Source organism: Pristis pectinata, chromosome 14 (assembly GCF_009764475.1).
Source record: "Pristis pectinata isolate sPriPec2 chromosome 14, sPriPec2.1.pri, whole genome shotgun sequence".
NCBI lineage: Eukaryota > Metazoa > Chordata > Chondrichthyes > Rhinopristiformes > Pristidae > Pristis > Pristis pectinata.
In genome coordinates this window covers 46,266,211-46,290,314 of record NC_067418.1, presented here as the reverse complement: position 1 = coordinate 46,290,314, position 24,104 = coordinate 46,266,211, and the positions used below count along the sequence as shown (strand labels likewise).

The 24,104-nt window shown below is 49.4% G+C and overlaps 1 protein-coding gene across 2 annotated transcripts in view; it reads left to right on the top strand.

The window, feature by feature from the left end:
* The window catches only part of LOC127577926 (proteoglycan 4-like), a 47,556-nt gene extending 25,235 nt beyond the window's left edge, over positions 1–22,321 (top strand). For both annotated transcript variants that reach the window (XM_052029614.1, XM_052029615.1), the window contains exons 5-8: positions 662–2,563; positions 8,452–8,559; positions 12,846–12,924; positions 18,730–22,321. In XM_052029614.1, coding sequence (XP_051885574.1) covers positions 662–2,563; positions 8,452–8,559; positions 12,846–12,924; positions 18,730–19,018 — 2,378 coding nt within the window. In that variant the 3' untranslated portion in view covers positions 19,019–22,321. The remainder of the gene's footprint in view (positions 1–661; positions 2,564–8,451; positions 8,560–12,845; positions 12,925–18,729) is intronic.
* Positions 22,322–24,104: the final 1,783 nt, after the last annotated feature.

Here is a 24,104-nt window from a genome sequence, read left to right as displayed (position 1 = left end):
GAGTGGGACTGTACATAGTACCCAGCACACCCAGTCAGCTGCAGATCAATTGACTGCCACCAGTATACTGGGTATTGGTATTGGTTTATTATTGTCACTTGTACCGAGGTACAGTGAAAAACTTGTCTTGCATACCATTGGTACAGGTCGATTCACCACACAGCTACATTGAGGTAGTACAGAGTGCATTGAGGTAGTACAGAGTGCATTGAGGTAGTACAGAGTGCATTGAGGTTATACAGGGTAAAAACAATAACAGAATACAGAGTAAAGTGTCACAGCTACAGGGAAGTGCAGTGCAGGTAGACAATAAGGTGCAAGGTCAAACAAGGTAGATCGTGAGGTCAGAGTCCATCTCATCGTATAAGGGAACCGTTCAGTAGTCTTATCACCGTGGGATAGAAGCTGTCCTTGAGCCTGGTGGCATGTGCCCTCAGCCTCCTGATGGGAGAGGGGAGAAGAGAGAATGACCGGGGGGGTGGGGTTGTCTTTGATTAGATTGGGTAAGAGAGAATGGGGAATGGGTTGGAGGTCTGAAACACAAAGGGGATGAAGGACAAGGTTCCCTCTGGGCTCAAGGAACTGACTGGTCTGCCCCCGTTTCTTGTGAGGAGCAAGGCTGAGAAACGGAAGCTAAATGTTGCTTTTCTTTCCTTTTAAGTACCTTTAGAGGAGGACCCAGGGGTTACATCGGCAGAGGGCCGAGGAACTTTTCCTGGCACTGCGGTGGGAGCAGAGAGACTTCCGTCGCCCTCTGCGCCAGGACTTGTGGAGCCCGAGCCCACGGGTCCCTGGTTGACCCCGAACGTCTGGTCTCTGGAGGCACTCACAGAATCAGCTCCCACTGTTGAACAGCCAGCCAGACCGACATCCACCAAGGCTGCAGGGTTCACCAGGAAGTCGAGCACATTACCCGCCAGGGCAGAGCCCCTGTTAACCAGCCACCCTGTATCGCCGGGTCTGGGAAAGGATACCACAGAGGTGGCGGACAGCTCGGGATCTCCTGGTGGAAGAGAGCCCTTCACCAAGTCAGCAGGGCAGAATCCATTGACTTTGGAAGACCACAGGACAGGGCATCAGTCAGGAATGGACTTCCCCGCCATCAGGAGCACCGTTTTGCCTTTTCCTACATCTCTACTTCCGGACAACGGCCTCCAAGTTGCTGCAACGGGAGCAGAGCTGCAGGCCAACCCCGTTACAGAGATCCCGTTAACTACGGGGGTGCAAGGTACAAATTCCGAACCAGATGTAGATCTCACGACGGTCGGGAGCACTGCTCCCCCTGCCCCTCCAACCTCAGTCAGCAGCCCAACGCTCAATGAAGCAGAGGGAAGGAGAGTGTACACTGAACCGGTTGGAGAAGTGCCATGGTCACTGGAGTTCACCAACCCAGAACTTATCTCAGATACAGCCTCAACGACCACCGACGGCACCTCTCTCCCTTCCCTTCCCAGTATGCTGCTGGACAACAGCCTCAGATACAACACAAAAGCTCCCAAGGCCAGGGATGAATCAAACAGTTTGCATTCCCATTCAGCCCCGGGTGACCCTGAGAGTGTTTCTGGTGTTACCACATCACAGGTCCCCGAAAGCACAGGAGCGCTAACAACAGTTGGAATGCTTCATGATGGGATGCCCCAAACCCCAATGACTCCAAATCCACCTGAACTGGCTGAGGAAGTTGTCAGCAGCACCGGGATACTTGGCACGGAAATCCTCTTGAATCACCAGGCAGTCGGAATACCGGGTGGGACGGGAGTCCTTTCCAGTTCACCCTCTCCGACCGACCTCAGCGTGGAGAGTGGGAGCACTCCTGAAGGTTCAGGGCCCGTTGACCATCCCTTGGACCTTGCCACTGTCACTGTCTCAGGCACGATGTGGAGACCTTCGGACTCACCCTCCCCTGAGCCCAGACACGTGGGCAGTGGGATCACCCCTGAAATCTTGGATTTGTTCCCTACCGAGGTCTTCTTGGATTACAGCACGGATTTAGGTCATGAAATAGGACCAGCTATCTCAGTCTCTCCGGAGCCGGCTTTCTTCTTTGGAGAAAGTGGGAGTATACCTGACGCATTGAGCTCAGAGACACAGGAGACCGCGACGACATCTTCCTCCGAGTTCATAATAAGTACCGAATTGGCGACAGGGCCCACCAGCCGACCTCCTGAGGTCAGCACGTCAAAGAGGACGTTTGCTCCTCCAGTTAGATCCACCCCGCAGGCTGGCGAACTTGACCTGACTTGGTCTGATAACCCTCCTGACCACCCGTGGGCTGTGCCCCTGCCCTCTGTCACCACCCAGGAGCTGGTGACCTCTGCTCTGCTCCCTTCGCCAGAAATGCCCTCTGTTGGCCTCGCAGACACTACCGAGGAGAGGGGCGAGGAGGCACACCCGACTGAACCCCCTCCACGCACCGAGGTTCAACCAAAGCACTACAACCCTGGGCTGACGGACACCCCAAGAGCCTACACCACTCCTGCCTTTGGACCAACCACTTCCCCTCTTACAACAACCAGTCGGGTCCACCAAGTGTCACTCTTCACAGTAGGCCAACAGCAGAACGGTGAGTTTGCCTTATAGTTTGGCTTGTGTGTTAAGATAAGATTTCTTTATTAGTCACATGTACATAGAAACACACAGCGAAATGCATCTTTTGCGCAGAGTGTTCTGGGGGGCAGCCCGCAAGTGTCGCCACGCTTCCGGCGCCAACGTAGCACGCCCACAGCTTCCTAACCCGTACGTCTTTGGAATGTGGGAGGAAACTGGAGCACCCGGTGGAGACCTGGGGAGAACGTAAGAACTCCTTACAGACAGCGGCCAGAATTGAACCCGGGTCGCTGGCGCTGTAATAGCGTCACGCTGACCGCTGCGCTACCGTGTCTTTTGATTCCTGTTGGTGATCAAGTTGGTACCTTGGCACTTCCATGCCACGGCTTGTTTTCCCTTGTAGAGCTGTGTTTCTTAAGTACAGGTAGTTCTGCTAATAATGGGATTGTTATTTTCCTAAGAAGCCTCACATTATAGGAAGTCACTTTATAACAGAACGGGCTGTAGTTGTCTTCAAAACACAGACTTTTCTGAATGCTGGCTCGTTATAACCAATGCACCCCTTATAGGGCAAATAATGTTCCCTAATCTATCAATCACATTATAACCAATCCACGTTCTGGAAACACGTGTTATAGCAGAACTACCTGTGTGCATCACCGACCATGTCACAGCCCTGACGGTTGTAACTTTCAATTCACAATGATCTGGAATTAAACCTCCAATTACGTTGCTGTGAAAATTTAACATTACTGTATTCTGTTCTAAGCCAATGCATCTTCCCAGAGGATCTGCATTTGACTTCATTAACTCTTGCAGAGCATTGACCTTCTCATTCCTGCCCTGGCTCTCTGCTCCCTCTCTTCACCCCTGGTTACCAATGCCTCTCTCCTTCCCTTATCTCCTGCGGTTAATCTCAGCTCCCCTCCCTTCACTACCTGTTAACACTGGCTCTCTGCTCTTTCTCACCCCCCCCCCCAGTTATCGCTGACTCTCTTTTGCACCCCTTCCCCCCAGAGCACACCACCTTCCCCCTTGCTCCCTCCTCTCCTGGTTAACACTGGGTCTCACCCCTGCCACTTCACTCTCCCTGACTGCACTCTCTCTCAATAGTGTCCTGCTCGCCTCTTCTCTTTAGGTTCACCCTGCTCTCTCTCTTTCTCCTCCCTGCCTCCCTTCAAACCTGGTTCACACTGATGTTCCCCTCCCTCCCTTCCCTCCCACTTAACACTGGCTCTCTCCATGCTCTCACTTCACTGCTGATTAATGCTGGCTCCCCTCTCCCTCCCTCCCTCCCTCCACTCTCAGTTGGTTCCCCTCCGCTCCTGGTTAACACAGGCTCTCTGCTTTTAACCCCCCCCCCCCCCCAACTCTGGTTAATACTGCCTTTCCCATCCCTTCACCCTTGGTTAATATTGGCTACCTCAGCCCTCCCTTCACTATGATTAGATTACCTGGTTAACAACAAGGAAAGAACAGCAGAGCACGACGAAAAGCACGACGATGCTGGAGGAACTCAGCAGGCCAGGCAGCATCTGCGGAGAAAAGCAGGCGGTCAACGTTTCGGCTCAGGACCCTTCTTCAGGACTGAAGATAGGAAAAGGGGGACGCCCGATATATAGGAGGGAAAAGCAGGGCAGTGATAGGTGGACAGAAGAGGGGAGGCAGGGTGGGCACAGGGTGGTGATAGGTAGATGCAGGTAAGAGATGGTGATGGGCAGGTGCGGGGAGGAGGGGAGAGCAGACCCACCGGGGGATGGGTCAAAGGTGAGGAATCAGGAGCTCCATGGGGGGAGGGGAAGAGGCGAAAAGGAGAGGGAGAAAAAAATTGGTGAGGAGAAAATAGAGAGATAGGCGAGGAAAGGGAAGAAAAGAAGAAGCACGGTGATTGGAGGGGAGGGCGGGGTGATTTACTTAAAGTGGGAGAATTCGACGTTCATGCCATTAGGCCGTAAGATCCCAAGACGGATAATGAGGTGCTGTTCCTCCAGTTTGTGCTTGGACTTCTCCCGGCAGTGGAGGAGGCCGAGGACTGTAATATCAGTGATGGAGCGGGAGGGGGAGTTGAAGTGACCGGCAACAGGGAGATGCAGATCGTGGTTACGGACGGAGCACGGGTGTTCTGCGAAACGGTCACCTAGTCTGCGTTTGGTCTCGCCGATGTAGAGGAGGCCACACTCCACTGCTTTTCTCCACGGATGCCGCCCGGCCTGCTGAGTTCCTCCAGCATCATTGTGTTTTTCATCTGGATTCTGGCATCTGCTGTCCTTTGGTTCTCCTGTATCAGAGCAGGAGATGGCCACTCTGCCCCTCGAGCCTGCCCCACCATTCAGTATGATCGTGGCTGATCCATGCCGGCCTCTTCCGTACCAGTTCCCCATCACCCTCAAATCTTCGATCTTTTAAATATTTATCTATTTCCACCTCAAATATATCTAACCATCCTGTCTCCGCCACCCTCGAGGGGGCAGAGAGTTCCAGAGATTCGCCACCAAATTTCTACGCACCTCAGTTTTAGATGATGGGCCCCTTTATCTTCTCCCCTTGTTTGTGACTATCCCGTGAGTGAAAACATCCCAACATCTACCCTGTCGAGCCCCCTTAGGATCTTACACGTTTGAGTAAGGTCACCCCTCATTCTTCTAATCTCCAAGGAGTATGGAGCCAGACTCTTGCCGGGACAACCCTCTGTGGCATTTCTTTGATTCCTGTTATTAATTCACCAGACTGATTCTCCACATTGAGTTTAATTGCCTTCTTCTTATTTGTATATCATAGAAACTCTGTTTTGATATGACATACAAGTTTTCTCTCAGAATCAATTTTCTCCCTTCTGAGCTTTTTAGTCCTTTACTGCTGGATCCCAAAGCTTCCCAGCCCTCTGTCCTACCACCAGCCTGTGGCACTTTGTATGCCCTGCTTTTCCAATTAACATCATCATTGACCTCCTTTGTTAACCACGGATCGCGCCTCTTTCTCGGAGAATCCCTCTTTCTCATCAGGATAAATCCCTGCTGAGCAACTTTTTGAATCTCTGCCACTGTTCATCTACTGACCCGTCTCTTAGCTTATTTTCCCAGTCCACCTTCGACACCTCAACCTTCATACCATTATAATCGCCCTTATTTAAACTGAAGACAGTGGTTTTGGTCCTGTGGTGTTCACCCTCAAACTGCATCTGGAGTTTCATAATGTTGTAGTCACTACCTCCTGGAATATCTTAAGCACAAGATCTCTTATCAATCCTTCCTCATCACTCATGACCAAACCTGAAAAATAGTCTGCACCCGAGTGTGTTCTAAGAAGCAATTTCTGATGCACTCCACGGTATTCTTCTTCTGTGATACCTGTACCAGTTTGGTTTGTCTGATCAATATGTAGATTAAAGTCTCCCATGATAATTGCAGTTCCCTTCAAACATGCCCTGGATATTTCCCCATTGATGCTGCGCCCTATTGAGTGGTCATGTTTTGGGGACATACAGACTACCACCCACGTCTTCTTTCCCCTGCTATTTATGATTTCAACCCAAACGGATTCTACATTACTATTTACTGACTCTATAGCACAACCCAGCACCACTCTGACACCCTCCTTGATTAACAATGCTAACCTGCCTCCTTTAACTTTTGGCCTGTTCTTTTGGAATAATGTATTGCACCTCCCCCTCCCTTCACTCCTGGTTCATCTTCTCATTCTCTCCTCCCCCCCTTCACTCCTGGTTAACCCTGCCTCTCTTCCCACCGCCCTTCACTCCTGGTTAACTCTACCTATCTCCCCCCCTCCCTTCACTCCTGGTTAACCTTCATTCTCTCCTAGCTCCACTAATGGGTACCTCTTCCTTACTTTCACATTCGATCAGGCACACTCCTCTTTTCACTTCTGGTGAATATCAGCCCTCCCTTCCCTTCACTCTTGGTTAAGACTGGCTCATTCCCCCTTACACTTCTGGTTAATATTGCCTCTCTCTTCCCATCCTCTTCCTGTATTATTCCAGCATCAACCTTGATCGGAGCTGAGGAACATCCCCTGTTAGAGAAAGTATCAGCCTGGTTTGGAATCTCAAACGTTCAGGGCGCCGATAAAATTGCCCAGGGGTGTGCAAATGCTGGAGTAAAAACAGGTGACGCAGTGGCAAAGCTCACGGCGCCAGAGACCCGGGTTCGATCCCGACCTTGGGTCTTGTCTGTGTGGAGTTTACACCTTTCCCCCGGCGGGCTGGAAGGTTTAATTGGCCGCTGTAAATTGCCCCTCGTGTGTCGGTAGCAGAGGGAGTTGATGAGAAAGTGGCAAGAATAAAACATGTGACCAGTGTGGGATTAGTGTCAATGTGGGGATGATTGTGGGCTGAAGGTCCTGTTTCTGTGCTGTATATCAATGACTTCCGAACTCTCTAAAACACACTCAGCAGGTCAGGCAGCATCTGGGGCAAGAGAAATGGATTTAATGTTTTGGGTTGAAGATCCTTTGTTAGAACTGGATAAATACTATCACTTCTGACAAGGATTCTGGGACCTGAAACACTTCCTCTGTTTCTCTCTCCACAGATGCTGCCTGACCTGCTGAGTGTTTCCAGCATTCTGTGTTTTTGAGGTCAAGTTTCCAGCATCTGCAGCTTATTTTTACTTTTAGTGCACAAGTCGAGGGGTTAACTGGTGGGGTGGGCTAGCTGGTGGAGATAAACTAACTAGCGGTTTCGCAGTCTGTCGCTCTGTGGTGAATGGCTAAGCTTCTCACTCATGGCTGGTTGTAGCAGGCTATGAATCTGTCTCTCCACCCCACAGAGTTTCATGTGGCTTCCCCTCTCCATTAAGTAAACCCAACCCTTTATAATCCTCTGAGCATCCAAAGGACCACTTCACAGCAGCAGGACACACAATGAGAGGGTGTAAGTCCATGCGATTCCCGTGGAGGGGTTGGACTTGCCGTGCTGTATGTCTCTATGAAGTGAGTGGTCAGTATGAGACTCACACTGACCCACTCACTTCATAAAGACATGCAACACAGGGGAACAGACCCTTCGGCCCACTGAGTCCATACTGACCGCTGATCAATCCCACTTTATTCTCCCCACATTCCCATCAGCTCTCAGATTCTACCATTCACCTACACACACCAGAGGCAACTTATAGCAGCCAGTTAACCTCCTAACCCACGCGTCTTCGGGATGAAGGAAGAAGCAGGAGCGCCCATGGTAAACCCACACGGTCACAGGGAGAGCGCACAAAATCCACACAGACAGTACCAGAGGTCAGCATTGAACCTGGGTCACTGGAGCTGCCGGTGGCTTTACCAGCTGTGCCACTGTGCCGCCTGGGGTTGAACCCAAACCCCCATCTGGGATTAAACAATAGGATGTATTTGATCTTTCATGAGGAGTACTGAAACAAAGAGAGAGAGAGGGAGAGAGATGGAGAGAGGGGGAGAGAGACAGAGAGAGAGAGACAGAAAGAGAGAATCAGAGAGACAGAGAGACAGAGAGAGAGTCAGAGAGAGAGGAGAGAGAGAGACAGAGAGAGAGTCAGAGAGAGAGGAGAGAGAGAGATAGAGTAAGACACAGACATACAGAGACAGAGAATCAGAGAGACAGAGAGAGAGAAACGGTCAGACATACAGACAGAGAGGTACAAAGACAGAGAGAGAGGAGTGAGGGAAGTGGATTTTGAAATAAAACATTACAATATCTGAGGAAACAAGTGCTGATGAAATGTTATGCGTTAAAATTTTCAAATCGCTGAAACTCTGAGGGAAGGTTTCAGCCTCAAGTCTCACAAGCCCACATCCTGGGGTCCCTGTAGGTACAACTTCATCAGTTTCATTAAGTCCGGGTATTTTTCTGTTGAATGAGTATTTTTCCCCAAATCTCACCCCCTTTTATTGTTTTCTGTTCCCTGTTGTCTCAAGCTCAGCCGAACATCACCAAAGCATCGGATCGCATTATCCGGAATGAGAGGCTAGACACACAGCCAGAAGGAACAGCTGTGGGAGAGAAGCCTCCCGAAGCCCCCCTGGGTAAGACCCGTCTGCCTTAAACCCTCTCCACAGTTCCCCAGTCCTACTGCTCAAGCCTTTCCAAACAGCCAGGCCAAGCCCAGGGATTTCTCCACTGGATTGAGGGGATATGTAACTCTGCAGCCAGGAGACAGCTCGGACCCTGAGCTGAAAGCACCAGCTGCCACGTTGTGTCATTGTGGGTCGCTCCGGAGCTCCTCCAGAGTTGGGCCTCAGCAACACATTTACGCTCAGGATCATCTTGGTTAACTGCAACAGAAGCAGAAAGTTCTGGAAGTACTCAGACAGACCGGTGACGTCTGAGAAACAGAGCCAATGTTTCTGGCCAATGACCTCTGTGTAACTTTGCTTTGCTGGGATCGTCACTCTGCTGTGCAAACCACCCCCCTTCTCCCCCCCTCCTTCCCTTATATGAGGTCTGTATCACTCCTGTTAAGAAACCCCACCACCCACTGACAGGTTCCCACTGGAAACCCTGTCACCCACTGACCAATTCCTGTTGGAAAACCCCATCACCCACTGACTGATTCCTGCTGGAAACTCCATCAGCCACTGACCAATTCCTGCCGGAAACCCACCAACTGCTTCCAGCTGGGAAACCCTGTCACCCACTAACCAATTCCTGCTGGGAAATCCACTGACCGGTTTCTGCTGGGAAACCCCGTCACTCACTGACCAGTTCCTGCTGAGAAACCTATCACCAATTATCTATGTTCTTCCCTCACTCCCGGTGCTCGGGGGTGGGTGTGCTTCGTCAGCAATGGGTGGTGGTTACCAGCAGAGGCCCGTCACCAGGTGATGGAGACCCTACCCTTGGCCAAGAAGATCCCAGCACCCAGCGGGATGCTACAATTGGGCAATGAGGATCATAGAAGGCACACCTCTCTGGGGAATAGTAACCCCAGCAGGGGGGAAATAACCGAACGATGAGGATCCCTTTGGAGCAGCCACTGGCTGCTAACAATCCCATCAGGGAGCATTAGAACATAGAACAGTGCAGCACAGAACAGGCCCTTCGGCCCACAATGTTGTGCTGACGTAGCTAATCCCTCCTACCTACAGAATGCCCAGATGTCCATTTTCCTCTTATTCATGTGCCCATCCAAGCCCCTCTTAAAAGCCCCCAATGAATTTGCCTCCACTACCCCATTAGGCAACACATTCCCGGCATCCAACACTCTCTGAGTAAAAAACATACCCCTCATGTCTCTTCTGAACCTGCCCCCTCTCACCTTAAATGCATGCCCTCTTAGATCCCAGCAGCAATCAGTCAGGGAATGTTAGGAATCCCAGTGGGATCCCAATAGGAACCATCGCTAGGGGATCAGGATCCCAACAGAAAGCCGTCACTGAGTGAATGGTATCCCAACTGGTGATGACTGATGGAGATCCCTGCAGGGGTCAGCCCTGGATAGTGGGATCCCAGCAGGAAGTAGTCACTGGGTACTGAGGATCCCCAGCAGGGGAGTCACTGAGTTTTGGTCTCCTCCACCAGTACCAACCAACATGAGGAGGATCCCAGCAGGAGCTGCTGCTGGTGATGGGAATGTAGCAGAGACCATCCCAGCAGGGCTGGTCAGTGGATGATGGGAATCCCAGCAGAGACGGGGACTTCCCTTCTCGTTCTAACTCAGAGTTACCTTGCTTCTCCTGAGCTCTGGCAGGCCCCTTGGGAGTTCAAATCCACTCCGGAATCTCCCTTGATCGGAGTAGAAATCTGATAATCCGGCATTCGGAAATCCCGACAATCCGATATCAGGCTCACTCATTAGTCCGGAGTGTGAGCAGAGTGTCCACAGCGCAAGCGGGATGTACAGCCAGATCCGAGAGTCCTGAATACAGCCAGGGCTTGGATCTGGAGTATGGGCCGGAGTGGGGCCGGAGCTGGTGTCAGCATCTGGAACACCAGGGGTCAGGAGCGTGGATGGGGTTGCAGCCATATCCAGGATCCGGAGAGCTTGTGTATTTCCCGCTCTCTTTAAACTCACGGGTTTCACTGGGAAATTTATCGTACTGTTGTGTAATCCGGATGCATCACAGCTTGGTATGGCAACTGCTCTGCCTGGGACCGTAAGAAACTTCAGAGCGTTGTGGACACAGCCCAGCACATCACAGAAACCAACCTGCCCTCCATGGACTCTGTCTTTACCTCTCTTTGCCTTGGTGAAGCAGCCAGCGTAATCAAAGACCCCACCCGCCCGGGTCTCTCCTGTCCCATCAGGGAAGAGATTGCTGAGCTGTTGGCTAGGATTTTTGAGTCCTCGTTGTCCACGGGAATGGTACCGGAGGATTGGAGGGTGGCAAATGTTGTCCCCATATTCAAAAAAGGAAGTAGGGATATTCCAAGGAATTATAGACCAGTGAGCCTTACGTCTGTGGTGGGCAAGCTGTCGGAAAAGATTCTTAGCGATAGGATCTATGGGCATTTAGAGAATCATGGTCTGATCAGGGACAGCCAGCATGGCTTTGTGAAGGGCGGATCATGTCTCACAAGCCTGATAGGGTTCTTTGAGGAGCTGACCAAGAAGATTTATGAGGGTAGTGCAGTAGATGTGGTCTACATGGATTTTAGTAAGGCATTTGACAAGGTTCCACATGGTGGGCTTCTTCAGAAGGTCAGAGGGTATGGGATCCAGGGAGACTTGGCCATGTGGATTCAGAATTGGCTTGCCTGTAGAAAGCAGAGGGTTATGGTGGAGGGAGTGCATTCAGATTGATCCTTGTGGGACACCACTAGTCACATCCCTCCATGTGACTAGTGGTGTTCCACAAGGATCAGTTCTGGGACCTCTGCTTTTCGTGATATTTATTAATGACTTGGATGAGGGGGTAGAAGGGTGGGTTGGCAAGTTTGCAGATGACACAAAGGTTGGTGGTGTTGTGGATAGTGTGGAGGGCTGTCGAAGATTGCAGAGGGATATTGATAGGATGCAGAGCTGGGCTGAGAGGTGGCAGATGGAGTTCAATCTGGAGAAGTGTGAGGTGGTACACTTTGGAAGGACAAACTCCAAGGCAGAGTACAAAGTTAATGGCAGGATTCTGGGCAGTGTAGAGGAGCAGAAGGATCTGGGGGTTCATATCCGCAGATCCCTGAAAGTTGCCTCACAGGTGGATAGGGTAGTTAAGAAAGTTTATGGGATGTTAACATTCATAAGTCATGGGATCGAGTTTAAGAGCCGCGAGGTAATGATGCAGCTCTACAAAACTCTGGTTAGACCACACTTAGAGTACTGTGTCCAGTTCTGATCGTCTCATTATAGGAAGGATGTGGAAGCGTTGGAAATGGTGCAGAGGAGATTTACCAGGATGTTGCCTGGTTTAGAGAGTATGGATTATGAGAAGAGACTAAGGGAGCTGGGGTTTTACTCTTTGGAGAGAAGGAGGATGAGAGGAGACATGATAGAGGTGTACAAAATATTAAGAGGAATAGATAGAGTGGACAGCCAGTGCCTCGTTCCCAGGGCACCAATGCTCAATACAAGAAGGCATGGATTTAAAGTAATGGGTGGGAAGTTCAAGGGAGATATCAGAGGGAGGTTTTTTACCCAGAGAGTGGTTGGGGCATGGAATGCGCTGCCTGGGGTGGTGGTGGAGGCAGGTACATTGGTCAAATTCAAGAGATTGTTAGATAAGCATATGAGAAAGTTAAAATGGAGGGATATGTGGGGGGAAGGGTTTAGATAGTTTATAGGTGAGGTTTAAAGGTCGGCACAACATTGTGGGCCAAAGGGCCTGTATTGTGCTGTACTTTCTATGATTCTATGATTCAGGCAGAAGATACAGGAGCCTGAGGGCACGTACCACCAGGCTCAAGGACAGCTTCTATCCCGCTCTTATAAGACTATTGAACAGACCTCTTGTACGATAAGGTGGACTCTTGACCTCACAATCTACCTTGTCATGGCCCCTGCACCTTATTGTCTGCCTGCACTGCACTTTCTCTGTAACTACAACACTTTATCTGGCATTCTGCTATTGTTTTCCCCTGTACTTCCTCAATGCACTGATGTGATGAAATGATCTGTACGGATGGCATGCAAAACAAAGTTTTTCACTGTACCTCAGTACTAGTGGCAATAATTAACCAATTCCAATTAACAAGTAAACAAAGTGAAATAAAAGTGTGGGAAAAGCATCCAATAATCCGGATGCTAATCCAGCAGCACCAAAGTCCTGAGGGTTGCTGGATTGTGGGAGTTTGACTGCATTGGTGGTTAAAGAGTGTGGGGTGCTGGTGATGGCAGTGTCCTGGGCTACAGCTGGTGACCTTCTCCTGTCTTTTCCAGACTGGCTGATCGTGGCGGCAATAATCGTGTCCCTGCTGATCATCCTGCTGGGAGGAGTGATGATTATCTACAGCAAAAGGTGAGCTGGGAAAAATCGGGCGAAAGTCGGGGGGGGGGGGGGAGAGTTGGGCGGATGCCAGCCCCCTCTTGGGTACCTCGTCCCCACTTGCGGAGGTCTTGCCGTTCCTGCGGGCCGGGGCGGGAAAGGTGGACGAAGTCTCTCCTGGAGCACGGAGTCAGGGCGACCTCCCCAGTGCAGCCCCGGGCTGCAAGCTTGGAGGTAATGCAGGGATCAGCAGCTGGAATGATCCCGAGCCAGGGAAACTGGGAGTCTGTGCGTGGGCCAGATCCCTGCGGACAACGAAGTCCCGGGAACATGCAAGGTGGTTTCCCAAGCTGCAGTAGATCACTGGTCCCAGCCAGGACAAGGAACGCAGTTGGAGTTTTGGACCTTCAGGGGAAACGGAATTGATAAGAACGTGAGGAGTAGAAGTAGGAGTAGGCCATTCGGCCCCTCGGTTCTCCTTCACCATTCAATCTCAGGGCTGACTTTCATTTCAGCCTCACTTTCCTGTTCTTACCCCCTAACCCATAATATCTAAACATTCAGTCTCTGTCCTGAATATATTGAGCATCTGAGCCTCCACAGACTACCTGGGTGGAGAAATTTCTTCTCACCTCAGTCCTATATGGCCAGTTCCTTATTTTGAACTGTGATGCCTTGGTTCTAGAGACCCCAGACATCATCCCTGCATCCTTATTGCCACACTTCCCTTCAACCATTCGGTTCTTGAACAAACCGCCACATTCCTAATCATCACGGCTTGGTACGGCAACTGCTCTGCTTGGGATCGCAGGAGACTGCAGAGAGTTGTGGACATCACGGAAACCAGTCTCCCCTCCATGGACTCTTGTCTATCCCTCTCGCTGCCTTGGTGAAGCAGCCGGCATAATCAAAGACCCCACCCACCCGGGTCATTCTCTCTTCTCTCCTCGTCCGTCAGGCAGAAGATACAGGAGCCTGAGGGCACGTACCACCAGACTCAAGGACACATAAGGGAACCGTTCAATAGAACAAGACTATTGAACGGTTCCCTTATACGATGAGGTGGACTCTTTACCTCACAATCTACCTCGTTATGACCTTGCACCTTATTGTCTACCTGCACTGCACTTCCTCTGTAGCTGTGACACTTTACTCTGTATTCTGCTATTGTTTAACCCTGTATTACCTCAATGCACTGTGTAATGAATTGACCTGTACGGTCGGTATGCAAGACAAGTCTTTCACTGTACCTCCGTACAAGTGACAATGATAAACCAATACCAATACAAATACCAATAGCAGTTTAGCAACACTATGACCACTGTAATCACCTTGCACTACAATGGACTTTTTTTTGTTCTAATTGTGTTCTTTCTTGTAAAAATTGTGTATAATTTATGTTTAGTTTATGTTTTTCCTGTGAATGCTACTTATACGATGCTATGTGCCTGTGATGCTGCTGCAAGTAATTTTTTCATTGCACCTGTGCATGCATGTACTTGTGCATATGACAATAAACTCGACATTGATTTTGACTCTGCAACTCATGACGTTGCATTCTGCTAAATACCAGAGAGCGTAGGTCTAGTCCACTTAATCTCACCTCTTCTGACAACATCCATCCATCCCACCCGCCCCACTGGAGGAATTAATCGGGAGAACCTGCATTGCACTCCCTCAATCACAAGTAAATCCTTCCTAACATAGGGAGACCAGACCTGTACACAACGGTCCACGTCCAGTCTCCCCATGGCCCAATATAATTGTCTTCACTCTTGCATTCAAGTCGTCTTGCCACAAAGATCTTTACTTACAATGGACAGATCTTTCCCACAGTGCAATGATGGTGCAGCATGTAATTTTATTCCCTAGAAATCTGCAAGGAAGCTCGGAAAGGCCAAAATAACGGCAAGCAACGTACAGCCGTCTGAATGATTGGATGTGAATGTGGGAGGAGTTTATTAGTGAGTTTGCAAATGACACAAATGCTGGCGGTGCTGGGGATAACAAGGCTACAGGAGGGTATCGATCAGATGGAAAGTTGGATGGATCATTGGCAGATGGAATTATTAATCCCAGCAAGAGCAAGGTGATGCATTTTGAGAAGGCAAGTACGAGTAGGGCATAGTAAATGGTAGGGTACTAAAGAAGATTGATGAACAGCGAGACCTAGGGGTGCAAATCCGTAGTTCCTCTGAAAGCAGCACCACAGGTCAATACGGTGGTGAAGAAGGCATATGGCATTCTTGCCTTCATAGGTTGGTGCACAGAACATAAGAAATGTGCCAACTTTACAGTGCATTGGTTAGCCCACACGTGGAGTACTGCGTGCAGTTCTGGTCACTGCACTACAGGAAGGATGTGATAGTGCAGGAGACAGTGCAGAGGAGATTCACCAGGATGTTGCCTGGATTGGAGACTTGTTATGGGAATAGATTGGATAATCTGGGCTTGTTTTCCCCGGAGCGAAGGAGGCTGAGGGGTGACCTGATAGAAGTGTATTTGACGATTGGCGGTGGAGGGGATGTTGACACGTAGGGTCGATCGTCCAGATCTTTTTCCCACGGTAGGGGGATCAGAAACAAGAGGGCATGGGTTTAAGGTGAGAAGGAGGAGTTTTAGAGGGGATCTGAGGGGTAAGTTTTTTCCACACAGAGTGGTTGATACCTGGAACTCACAGCCAGAGGAGGAGGTGGAATCAGATACAATCACGATGTTTAAGAGACATTTAGATAGGCACTTAGGCAAGGCACAGAAGGGTATGGCCCCAATGCAGCCAAATGGAAATAGGATAGATGGGCAAAGAGGCCAGCATTGACATGGTGGGCTGAAGGGCCCGTTTCAGTGCTGCACAACTCTATGGGTCTATAACCACTGGCCAAATGCAAGCTGGAAACGAAACCGCCGAAGGATGGGAAGAAATGCAAAGTAGAATTTGTTGGACTGGAAGAGAACTGTGTGGCAATCCTGGCAGCCTGGTCGATGACAGTGCGGACAGGCAATCTACTGAAAGTGTGGGCAACGGCAGGTGTGAATTCCACACTCAGCAGCGAGTAGCAGGTGGATGGGATTTGCAGATGTCTTTGAAGGAACTGGAAAACTGGAGGAAAAAAATCCCACCTGGAGTTTGACAGGAGTGAGCAGCCAGTTGTATAACTTCTAAAGCATGCTCAGGTCACATGCCAAGGGAAACTGAAAGCAGATCTCGGTGGAGGCGGAGACCATGGTGCCAGTGGGCACTCCCACCCATTGGGTATCAACCCCAGTGTGTGTGGATAAGCCGGACAATCTGTCTGGATGCACAGCCTCTGAACGAGGTCCCGGAGAGGAAGCATCGCCCAGTGAAGACAAGTGAAGATGTCCCGCCAGATGTGAGCGGAGAGAGGTGCTTCGGGGTGACAGATACCGAGAATGGATTTTTACACGCGGAGCTTGGTGATGAGAGTTTGTTTCTAACGACCTTCAGTGCCCCTCCCGGGGAACTTCAATTGCTGAAGATGCCTTTGTGATCTGCACCTCACCTAAGCAGTCCCAGTGAAGGCGGATTGGAGCCCAAACGTGGGTCAGAAATTTTAATTTTCATTTTTGCGTTTCAAGGTGGCCAGGAAGGTGTTTTGATTGTGGTACATGACTGTACAGTTTCCACCCTCCAGCCACATTTTATGTTTGGCTGTGTTCATGTCATTGTGCCTTCCTACCCTGTGTCCTGTGTATTTTGAGTACAGTGTGTGTCATATCCTGCATAACCTGATTCAGGTGTGTGTCATATCCTGTGTATTTTGAGTAGTGTGTCATATCCTGCATAACCTGACTCAGGTGTGCGTCATACCCTGTGTATTTGAGCAGTGGTGTGCATTTACTTTGTTCACTTCCCTTCCCCTCTTGTACACTGGCTTTGATACAGAGTTTGCCAGATTATCACTCCAGGAGGCTAGCTTTGTTAATTTTCTGATGCATTCTTCCATAACGTGCACACTTATTTTCTCTCTATCCTACTTCACACTGTCCGAAATGTAACTTCCAATACCTTCCTGCCCTGACTAAACATTCATTGTTACCTGAGATCTCAGCAATGCCTGGCCTTAGGTCTATTGGGAGCTTGGACTTGTATGAGTTACTTGGGCACTAATGACTTGGCAGTATTACTGTATGTTGACTGAGCAAGTATGCTGGCTCTATTTCAGTATCTGAAGGGGCTGCTCCTCAAGTTCTGGCTGCACTTCAGCCCCACGCTGCTGATCTTCGGTCACCCAGTGGCAGGGGGAGGTGGGTGGGTTGGTCGGGGGTCTCCTGGTCAGTTCCAGGCGGTTTAGGCGATGGGCAGCCGAGGGTTCTGCCTGAGCCAATCGCCTGCCCCTCTCCCGGGGCTACGTCTGTGCCTGTGGGTCCCTGGAGAAGGAGCGCGCGGCGTCCACGGGTACAATGGGGGGATTTCTAGGACCGGTGGGCATCTCAGGGGCTCGAGTGCGTTCTGGATAGAGATGACTGTGTTGTAATTTGAAACTGTAAACAGTGTGTATCACAAAGTACTGTGATATTGTGATTCTGTAATCACTGAATAAACCGCCTTTGGAAAAGGAAAAAATTGTTGGCTGGATGTTGTGTGATACCCGGCCACACTCTGATCATTTGGCTACTCAATGGCATCAGTTCGCTCTGCGTTTCTTGAGTTCTCTGTGTAGCACAGTGCTGCACCAGTTAGCACCACTGCCCGAGGAGCGCTCCCAGTTCAACCCTGACCTCGGCTACTGTCTGTATGGAGTTTGCACGTTCTCCCTGTGACCGCCTGGATTTCCTCCAGGTTCCTCCCACGTCCCAAAGATGTGTTAATAGTCCACTGTAAATTATCCCTTGTTGGAAGTAAGTTGCAAATAAATCAAAGGGCAGTTGATGGGCATGTGAGAGAATTAAGTTGCAAGAAAGTAAGGGGAGGGGGAATGGCACAGATGGGATTAGTCTGCTGGGAGCTGGATGGATACAATGGGCTGAATGGCCTCCCTCTGTGTTGTTCCCTGAGCTCTGTATTAGCTACATTCCCTGTGACTCCCACAATTTTTCTTCTGTGGGGGTTCCTGGTGTTTCCAGGCTCTTTGTGTGGAGAGACTCTCTATGCTGCCTGGTCTCTGTAGGCATGAGCTTGGCTCTTTACCAGGGCTTTCTATTTTCCCTGGATTAGTCTGTATCCTCTATGTGCTTTGTAATTTCTGGGTTCTCCATATTGTCCATGCTCTCTGTATCGTCCGTGCTCTCTGTATTGTCCATGCTCTCTGTATCGTCCGTGCTCTCTGTATTGTTTGTGCTTTCTATATTGTTCATGCTCTTTGTATCATCCGTGCTCTCTGTATTGTGCGGGCTCCCTGTATGTACTGGGCTCTCTGTATTGTCCAGGCTCTCTGTATCGTCCGGGCTCTCTGTATTATCTGGGCTCTCTGTATTGTCTGCGCTCTCTGATTCGTCCGAGTTCTCTGTACTGTCTGGGCTCTCGGTATGTTCTGGGCTGTCTTTATTGTCTGAGGTCTCTCTCTCTTTCCTGAACTCTTTGCATTCCCTGCTCCCTTTGCATTCCCTAGTCTTCCTGTGTCCCCTAAATTCTCTGGTCCCTGGTTTCCTTGTCTGGCCTCTCTATATTGTCTGGGTTCTCCTTGCCTTCTCCCATGTATTTCCATGTTTCAGTGTCTTTTGCTGATCATTACTCACACCTGCCTGTCTGAAAAGCTAATTCATCCTTACTGTTATTTTGTCTGCTATTCCAATTCTGATCTACACTGAAGATCATTCCCGTTACTCGAATGATATATTTGAAATAACGCATTGGTCACCTTGTGTTCTTATTGTCAGGTTGTGTGGAAGGAAGAAAAGCTTGATGATAACCAGGCAAGGAGAGGACGGTGTCGCTTCCATGGAGAAGGGAGCTGCCAATGGGAGAGGGGGAGATGAGTCCAAACATGGTGAACCAAAAGCTGATGCGAAGGGATCAGATGAATGGATCCAGCTGATCGATAAAGAGAACGTGGAGGTCACTCCTGAATCTGCAGAGGCCACGAAGTTAATGAGAAGGGAGGAATCTGGAGAACTGTCTGACATAGAGGTGACGGCAACCACACAGGAGCAAGAGAACAGGAGTTAGGCAGAAAAGGAGATGGTACTGGAAACCATTCCTCACATCCCACACTCTTTATGTGTCACTGACTTGGTGCAAACCTACTAAATCTGTCTTTCAGCCTTTTGATAAGCCCTGTGCAATGCCATCTAGTGCCAATATTCACGATGTCTGCTTGAAGCACCATCGCACCGTCATCAGGAGAGGCCCTTCCGTTCTCCTGTCAAAAACGTTGCACTGTTGCATTGAACTTTACTGCCTCCCACCCTTGTGTTGAACCATTTGGCCTTTGTTCAAACCATGCCGCTCTTGCTTAGGACCGTTTCACTCCAGTGTCAGACGATGCTGCTCTCCCGTCAGGTCGAGCCCCTGTCGTGTCGGACTATGCCATTCTTGCGTTGGACTGCGACGCCCTTCCGTCTGGTTGCATTGCTCGTGAAGGGCTGTTTCACTCTGGTGCAGAGCCTGTTGCTGTTGTGTACATGCAGTGTTTTAGTGTGGGCCTTCTCCACCAGTTATCTTCTTCCCTCTGGGTTCCCACAAAACAATAGTCATCGCTCTCCAGGGGACAAGAAGGTGAATGCAGCCTTGCTATGATGGTCCATTAATTATTCAGTGAGAAGGATGCAGGAGGAACAGAAGGCTGGCTCTACCATCAACTCTTCCCCCCTTCCTTTGGACGGCAGGTTGAGAATGCTGTGCTCTGGGAGAAACTCGGGCCCCAGTGTAGGGGTGAGGCCGTGCAGGTTAGGATACAGTCAAGGCAGCTATCTTTCCCAGTTGGGGGGAACAGAATCAAGGATTAAAATGTAGCTCTGCTAGGGACTCAACACAAATGCTATTGGATTCAGAACTGGTTATCAACACCATACTCTGTTCCTTGTGTGTGGGGTACTTTTCCATTCCTGAACTGAAATTTGACATCACGTCCACAAGCATTGCAGTGAGTCTGTTACCAGAAGGGTAGAGCAGATAACTTCAATAGGGGTGGTTCTGTAAAGATGCAATGCTAATCATCTGCCTCTGGGGTTAAACCTATTTTCTCTGCAAGGATACAGTGAGATAAATCCGGCAACTCTGCATCCAATTTCAGCTGTTAGTTCACGGCAACCTAATGGGAACAAATTGGCGATCTGCTCAGTAACTCTGTGAAAGTGGCAAGAACTAAATAGAGCATGGAGTGTTAGTCTGAAGAAAGCCTTACAGGATATTGCTGAGATGATATAGAGGAAGTTTAGGATAGACGATGGTTCATGCTACACCAAAACTGGGGGTATTTGCTGGGCCATATAGACCTTATCTAAGATATAGATGATGACAGCTAGCTGATAAAGTGTTCTATTCCCTAAAGTCCATTCTCCCATTCTGACAGCCTCAGGAATGTTTTCCATTTCTGTAATCAATCAGAAATTGTTCTGTTCCACACCTATCAGTAAAATTTCTCTGTGAAGGAAAGTCACATTCCGTTATCGGTGAATGAACCACCCATTTCTTACTGCCAGTTGATAAAGTGTCTAAATCCCGTAACTGATTGTTAAAATGTCCCTGTCCCAAATCCTGTCAGTCAAGTGTTCCACTCCCGTACCAAGCAGAAATGTATTCCATTCCCAAATTGGATTTAGGGAGGTTCCAAGTCACACAACCAATTGATAGTGTGGAAAGAGTGGCTTGCATTTAAACAGCACGTTCTTTGTAGAACATCCCAAATCGCTTTATAGATAATGATGTCTCATTGCTTTAAAGGCTATTGTGATGTAGGAATGCACGATGCCAATTTTATGCTCAGCAAGTTCCCACAGTGAAGGTGGTCATGCGTTTAGCAGTGACAGTATCCCATTCTCACACTGATGTGCAGGTGATCTTTGACCACAGTCCGCCTTAAAGGTGTCCCAGTCTCACACCTGTCAGGTACCTGGCCAGCAGGGAGCCACATTCTCAAACAGTAAAGCCTCCTATTCCCACAGCTGATTGTTAAGAGGTCCCATTTTCACTGTCCATCCAACCATTGGATAGTAAAGAATTTATTCCCCGATCTCATCAACAATGCATCTCATTCCCATAAAAGCATTGAGGATAAAAGGAGTTCCATTCCTTGAATTGTTCAATAAGCTGTCCCATTCTGTGTCTGATTCACAGGATAAACCATTCCCACAGCCAATTCATTCCCATTCTCCTAACCCATCATTTGTTCCTTCAAGTAGTTGAAGTACCCAGTTCCCTCAGCTGATCAGTGAAGTTTCCTGAAGAATACAAAATCTGCCCCAAGTTCCAGAAAGTAATGAAGATGCACATATGTAAAGGAATTTTTCATTGATATTCAGTCCTGCACTCTGCCAGCCTAGACCACAGTGTGTCTGAATGCCGTGTCCTATACGACTGGCACTATTGGACCATCAAGGGACCACTTCATCCGATTGCAATGTACTGCAAGGTGCAGGAGGCTGCACCCCATGTTGTCTCTAGCTACACAAGAAGGCTTTAGCCATCATTAGCCCTTCCAGAAAGGAGATGCATCAGGCAGGTAATATGAACGCCCTCCCTGTCTCATTCTTCCCCTTCCCCCACTGGGAGCTTATCCATCTCTCTCCCCAACTCCTGGTCACCTCATGTCCTTCCCATCCATACCCAACCTCACACTTCCTTTCCCTCCTCCCATCTTCGCTCTGACCTACTTCCCCCCCCTTCCCCCCCCCCCCCCCGTGTGGGCCTTAACTGCTCTCCCCTCCACTCCCAGTCCTCCAGCCACTTTCCCCTACCCCCACTGCACTGCCAGCCATCCGAGCCACCCCCACATTCCCCACCCCCTACACACTCTGCCAGCATCTCATCCACTCCCCTGCACTCCCCTACCCTCACCTCCATCCCACGTCCCCCACCCCCCGGCACACAAACCCTCTCTCAAGCCATCCCACCCCACTTCCTACCCCACTTACTGGGAGCATCACCCTCACCCTTTACACTCCCTGGTCCCCAATCGCACTCCAAGTCATCCTACATGGACACCACCCCCCCTACTCCCTCAACACTCATTGTCCATAGTCCATCTCTCTTTCATTGCTCACTGGTGGTCGTCACTTCGTGCTTGAACTCGATGGTGAATTACAACTGCCCCAGTAACGAAAAAGCGTACGTGTTTAACAATGAGTGACTAGAAGGAGAGTGACTGTTCACAGGTAGATGGCCACCCATGCACAGCACTGTATATATTACTATACTCATCCTAGTCACAGGCTATCATTGTTTCAATGGCATATTTATTCAGGACAATTCATAACCTGTACAGTATTTGATTCATGGAACCAGTTGGATAAAATGAAAACAATTCACACACATATGCGTTTGTGTTTTTGTGTAGGTGTGCATGAGAGAGAGTGAAAGAGAGCGAGAGAGAGAGAGAGAGAGAGAACGACAGAGAGAGAGAGAGAGAGAGAGAGAGATGACTGCTTGTATGCTACAGATTGGTGCCTTCCCAATCTATTCAAGTACTCTATGCACATTGGACCAGCGCAAAAACTGAACTCCCTGGGGATATCTTGCAATCTCCAGGTATTAAAGAGAAACCTGTTGGCAACACGGGAGAAATGTTATCGGAGCATCAAGAACGAATTCTCCCCAAATTTCCCTGGGATACTTAGCCACAAAGTGAAAACAGGGATATTAACTACTTGGAGACAGAAGAGACTGCAGATCCTGGAAACTGGAGCAACACACACAAAATGCTGGGGGAACTCAGCGGGTCAGGCAGCATCTCTGGAGGGAGATGGACAGTCGATGTTTCAGGTCGAGACCCTTCACCTGGACTTACCCATCTCCAGATCAGTCCAGATGAAGGGTCTCAACCCGAAACATCTACTGTCCATCTCCCTCCATAGATGCTGCCTGACATGCTAAGTTAGAACATAGAACATAGAGCCTTACAGCACAGTACAGGCCCTTCGGCCCACGATGTTGTGCCGACATTTTATCCTGCTCTGAGATCTATTTAACCCTTCCCTCCCACATAGCCCTCCATAATTCCACCAGTGTTTTGAATATTAACTACCTGCTTAAAGCCAGGGTTGTGTTCAAAGTATCTGTTTGCTCCAACTGACCTGGGCTGTGGAGAGTCAAGAGGATGGACGTGTTCCATGTTCAATGGCAAGGCCACAGGGGTGGGACAGACAGAGGTCAGGTGGTCAAATGGTGAAGCTTTCCAGACTAAGGCCAACCAGAGCTGACCCAGGGTGAACCGGGGATGAGACATTCTGCAGCGGGTGAGCGGCTGCCCGATCACAAAACAGAGATACTGGAGACCACAGATGCTGGAATCTGGAGCAACACACAAGATGCTGGAGGAACAATCTGCTTGACCCTCCAGTAGATTGTTTGTTGCCCAATCAGCATCCTGAAGGAAGCAAGTATTGGCATTGGTATTGGTTTATTATTGTCACTTGTCCTGAGGTACAGTGAAAAGCTTGTCTTGCATATCGATCGTACAGATCAGTTCATTACACAGTGCATTGAGGTAAAAACAATAACAGAATGCAGAGTAAAGTGTCACAGCTACAGCGAAGTGCAGTGCAGGTAGACAATAAGGTGCAAGGTCATACCAATAGATTGTGAGGTCAAGAGTCCATCATCATATAAGGGAACTGTTCAATAGTCTTATCACCGTGGGATAGAAGCTGTCCTTAAGCCTGGTGGTACGTGCCCTCAGGCTCCTGTATCTTCTACCCGATGGAAGAGGAGAGAAGAGAGAATGACTCGGGTGGGTGGGGTCTTTGATTATGCCGGCTGCTTCGCCAAGGCAGCGAGAGGGATAGACAGAACAGAACAAGTGTTTCAGCTAATCTCCTTCAAGGTGACAAAAGTAACCATGGAGGAAGATATAAAACCAGACCTCTTTATTACCTTCCTTTATATTTCCCTGGATTTGGAGGCATGGTCCAAAGGCACAGGCAAATGGGAGAGGATTGGCTTGGATACCCTGATGCAGGTAATCACTAGGCACCCAGTGAAAGGGTAGCTCAGTGCTGGATTAAAGGAAAACCTCTGGCTGCCTGCTGTTGGCATGCAACACAGTCATTGAACCATCAAGAACGAATTCTCCCCAAAATTTTCCTGGGATATTTGT